Source organism: Sturnus vulgaris, chromosome 3 (genome assembly GCF_052056855.1).
Source record: "Sturnus vulgaris isolate bStuVul1 chromosome 3, bStuVul1.hap1, whole genome shotgun sequence".
NCBI classification, from domain to species: domain Eukaryota; kingdom Metazoa; phylum Chordata; class Aves; order Passeriformes; family Sturnidae; genus Sturnus; species Sturnus vulgaris.
Window position 1 is genome coordinate 22,625,482 of NC_142245.1, and position 5,000 is coordinate 22,630,481.

The 5,000-nt window shown below is 40.1% G+C and overlaps 1 protein-coding gene across 4 annotated transcripts in view; it reads right to left on the bottom strand.

Annotated features, from left to right (window-relative positions):
- Positions 1 to 5,000, bottom strand: part of PROX1 (prospero homeobox 1) — a 49,901-nt gene that overhangs the window by 33,378 nt on the left and 11,523 nt on the right. For all 4 annotated transcript variants that reach the window (XM_088161187.1, XM_088161186.1, XM_088161188.1 and 1 more), the window contains one exon: positions 118 to 223. In XM_088161187.1, the coding sequence (XP_088017313.1) occupies positions 118 to 223 (106 nt within the window). The remainder of the gene's footprint in view (positions 1 to 117; positions 224 to 5,000) is intronic.

Below are 5,000 nucleotides of genomic sequence, written 5' to 3' on the forward strand. Positions count from 1 at the left end.
TGTAACCTTTATGTGCTCAGAAATATTATTAATCTCTCACATGATAAAACAATACAATTTTGTGAGAAAATACAGCCTGAAGTTAGGAGAAAGAGGCAGGGGAAGAGATTTTCTTACCTTTACATCTGAGAAGTAGGTTTTCAGCATATTGGAACTTGGGTAGCGGGTGTAAAAGAACATGAGCTTGGCCTTTTTCAAGTGATTCGGTGACAAGCCTTCCTGCATGTAGGATTGAATTAGTAAAGGAAAATTCTTTTCTTGAGAAAGCCGTTTGTGAACGTACAGAGCTAGCGAAGTGCCCGGTTAAGTACTCCACGGTTCCCCAGACTACAGGAGAAAGTATTAACATTTGCACTGCTGTGCTGTGATTTTCTGTAAAATAGGCAAACATGGGATGAGAGGCCACGTAACTTAAACCCTGTGCTTCCTATCTCTTTAGGTGCTGGGTCTCAGGGATCTCGCAAGTTTACGGATTGTGTACCATATGTACGTTCACTTGTTGCTACGGAAACAAATGCAGGAAGCATGTGCCGCAGAAAACTTATCGGGAGCTTTTTTCTCCTTCTCCTTTGCAAGGCCAGCTAAAGTTTCTTTTCCTCTCCGTGTTGTGCTGCTTGCACACAATAAAACCAATGCATGTAATACAATCAGAGGCATTTTACGATTTTGAGCAGTTTTACACAGGCAGCACATTTCACCTGTCCTATTCATGTCGATAAATTTTAACATCTTGGGTAGGTCTCTCTAGTCCTGCTGTTGCTCTGCTCCAGTGGCTGCCCTGCAAATCAAAGAGAAATTTGTAGTAGACAGAGCCCCTTGGCTGCTGAATCCCTCTGTCACAAACTTGTCACCTCCTGATTTACACAGTTAACTCCTTGGAGAACGGAGCTGTATTTGGGGCTAACCAATCAATATATGAGGGCTAGCAGATCAATAAATGGCCACTTACCCTATAAGGCAGCCTATTTATCCTGGAAACATCATTACCTTTTAGATCTGTAAACAGAAGCAACTAAAAGAGTTCCCAAGGGAATGTGAAGCTAACCATAACAATCTCGGCTTGCTGATTTTTCTCCCAGCTTCTTGGCTCCCTTTTGTGAACTGCGTGCTAGGACGGCTCTGGTCACATCTGTGCCGCAGGCTGGCCCTGCCATTTCCTCAGCAAATTAATGGCTTTATAATTTATCAGAAATGAAGATGCACGTGGAGAAAATCAATGTGGCCCCCACAAGGTCAATTAAGGGTTCTTCCCAGAAGCTTCTCTAAGGACTGTTTGTCCTAAACACAATTGTTGAAAATTTCGCTCGGTTCACACCTTACAGCGGGGGGAAGGTCAACCAAGTTGACAGATGCACTGCAGCCAAGGTGCCTCTTCTGCCTTACAGCCGGCTGCATGTCAGCACAGAACATCCCACTCCAGGCCTCGAGATGGGAAATCCAGACTAATTTTTATCAGCAGCTACTGATGATTAGCTAGGCTTTTTCAGCAAAATTCCTTTTCCTCTAATTCCTGAAATCTGCTGAAACCCTCTCCCTTTATTTCAGTTACAAGGTTCATTTTTAGATTAGAAAAAATGTAGCATAAAAAAAAAAGGCATTGACAATATTAGTTTAAAAACCTCTTATTATCTGGAAGTACATGAAAAACGGCTCAGCTGAACTTGCATTTTGTTTTAGATGCTTAATGATTACAAAGAAGATAATTTATGACTGACATACTTCTTGTGCCAAGAGAAGAGTTGAAAGAACCTCCAGTTACCTCCATTAGACTGATAGAGAAGTCTAAAAGAGCATTACACTCTGCAGTGCCATCTGTCAAAATACGTAAGTGAAATAATAGTAGCAAGCTGTCACCTATTGCTCAGTGATAAGAGTTTTAGACAAATCAAAACTTCTGTGCCAGAAATCCATTTTGTTATGTGATCCTTTCAGGAAAGTGGGGGTCCAAAGGGGAACTCCAGTAGGAGAGAAAAAAAAGTAATCCTGAGTCTCCTTAATTTGCAATTCCTCTGATGCCGACAACATATTAACATCGGGTTTGGTGTATATTCTCTTTCAGTGCAAGCTCAAGGATGGACTTAAACTTAAAAAAACCCCTCTCATATTTGCTGGATTTAAGCATATTAGACAGTTGTCTAAGCATTTGGATTCCTTCTGCATTTAGGATTTTTAAATATTTTCTGCTCTAATGCCAGAGGATATTGATATTGAATGAAACATGTATTAAAAGATGCTCTGAGACTCAAATTCCCAGAAATCCATTTTTTATTAAAATTATACTTGTTCTTAAGCACTTGGCAGCCTTAAAGCAATATCAAATATGCAACAAATCTGTATATCTTGATCCTAAGGTTAGCACTTTACTGTGATAAAAGATATGATCTGCAATTAATCTAGCAAAAAATAGTTAATGACAGACTTAAGAGCTAAGAATTAGATAACCCATTGCTATTTCAGAAAAAGAAAAAAAAAAAACAACTGAACTGACCAATTGCTTAATTTCCTTTTTAAGTGCTTGGGCTGAAAAGCAACTGTTCTTCCAAGAAAGCACTAGCTGTTTCCAGGATACTTACACACGCACAATGACTCATGATGAAATAGATTCAGTAAACATACAGCTGTACCGAACACGAGCTAAGCCCCATTCAAGGCCAGGAAAGAAAACGAGCACAAATAAATATTAAGGAGGTAAAGGGAGGAGGGGTGCCGAATGGAACGCAAACAAGCTCTGTCCCAGCAGCTCGTGTGGCTTGCCTCAATTCTCTTAGCTATAGCTTTGTGAAGACAGATGACATTCAATTCTATGGGTAATGCAAAATAGACAATAACTGCTGAAACTTGAGCCAGCTGCCAGGTGTAAAAAAAAAAAAAAAAAAAAAAAAGAAAGAAAAAAAAAAGAAAAAAAGGGAGAGAAAGAAAAGATGATAAATCCATAAATTAATGAAAGACATCTGCTCAGGAACATAAAAGATCAGAGGAACAGTGTACTGCAGCTGAACCTAAAGCAGTGTTCAAACAACCTGAGAGTCTCTGCCTTGTGGGTTTACACAGTACAACGTTGCCTCACCTAACACAGCAGCGGCAGAAAAATGGCAAAGCTCTAAGAAATAGGAAGTGAAAACTGGGAACAAAACATACGGGGACAAAACATATACACGCTCTTTTTAACAGGAGAAGCACAGTGCTATGCACTGCATAGCATTTGATTCATTTGTACTTCAATCCTCTTCCCAGGTAATGCTCCTCTTTTGCAAAAATATTTTTCAGCAGAGATGATCTTTCACTCCTGTTACTCTCAGCCTGAGCCCCCACAAACGCTCTAACAGGCTTTTCTAGCCCACGCATGCATTGGGCTGAAGGAAAAGTGGTAAGAATAGGCAGTATCAGGTGAAAAAAGTCTGCAGCAGCAAAGCCAAGCTGCTCCTTAAGTTACACCTCAGGTACTTTTAATCAGCAAAGCTCCTAATAACTGCATCTCATAGCATCTTCAGGTCCTTCCAAAGAAGGGCTGGCTGGTTTCAAAGCATTTGTTCATCACCCAGGTTTTATCAACAGCACGGAGTTATCCAGCTTGCTGTACAATCTCTCCCTTTTTTAAAAGTTTAATTAGTTTAATTCTAGTCAGATGTAATAACTCCTCATTTCAAAATGTTGTAATTCACTAATTATAGCTTTTGCATATTGGTACTTTGAAACTTATTCCAGTTGGATTGGAATTCTGTTTAAAAATAAATAAAATTGTAGAAAGTTGCACTAATGATTCTAAGTCCTCCTGCCAGGGAGAACACACTAAACTTCTTCACCTTTACAGATGTCTTAGCAGCACACAAACTGCTGTTGTGCTTCAAATTTGATCTATGCAAATGTTTTCTGACTGAACAAGGCTATTTTTCTTGAGATGCAAAGAGGATGCATGACAAAGAAAGATCATGCAGGAAAACAATTCATTGTCTGTTTCTTTTTGAATTTGAATAAAACTTAATATTTGATTAAACAGATTAGTTTGCAAAGATACAGACTGCATTAATGACCAAGATGAGAATTCAGACTGCAGGTGCATCTTATCTTGTTTAGCAACATACACAAACATTAACCATTTCCTTATGCAATTCAGCAAGGAATGATCAGATACATTTTACAGCCGTTGGTTTAAAAAAAAAAAAAATCCAAGAAAACAAAACCCAGGCTAGTTTAGTGTTTAACTTACTACTAAAACCTGAACTTGGCTGTATCTGCTGGTCTTATGTTCTCATCCTGGCTGCATTGTCCAGGAAAACAGATGTTACTTTCTGCAGGGAAGAAAGATCTGCTTATTTCAAGAAATTTATTCCCTATACGTGCACATTCAACCATGTAAAATAAAAGTGCCACGACAGAACTGACCAGAAACAAACCGACCTCCACATCATGCCTTTCCCTGGAAAATTGTAAGCTACCTGGGCATGTGAGCTACTGCTAGAAAAAAAGCATCCATCCCTACAGCTGAGCTGTATACCAGGGTTCACATGTAGAAGTGTTATTTAGTAAATCTGGTCTGTATCTAAATCCAGAAAAAACTGCAGTCTGCACTAGTGCCTAGGTGAGAAATTCAGAGTGCGTTCCCGATGTCAGGGAAAGAAGCAAGGCAGTGAAAAAGAAAAGGGGTCACTGTAGCACCCAGGCATTTCCCCTGGCTATCCCTTGCACCCCTGTTTCAGCAGAAGCAACAAACTCCAACAGCGACCACCAGTGAGAAGGAGCAGGAGAAAGGGGGAGAAATTGAAAGGGTGGGGGAGAGATGCTCCACGGGTGGTGAGGATCAGGTGCAGCCCTAGAACTATTCCTAGTTCACACTCTTGGCATGTTTCACCTCTCCTCACTGCTCTCCCAAGATGGGAAAACTAATTTTATACAAAAACAATTAGTATGCCACTGTACCGTTTGGTAAAATTAATTGTCCTGGCCTGAGTCTTGCCCTCAGCTGCCTCTCCTGGTGACCTTGGGACTGCTTTCCAAACACT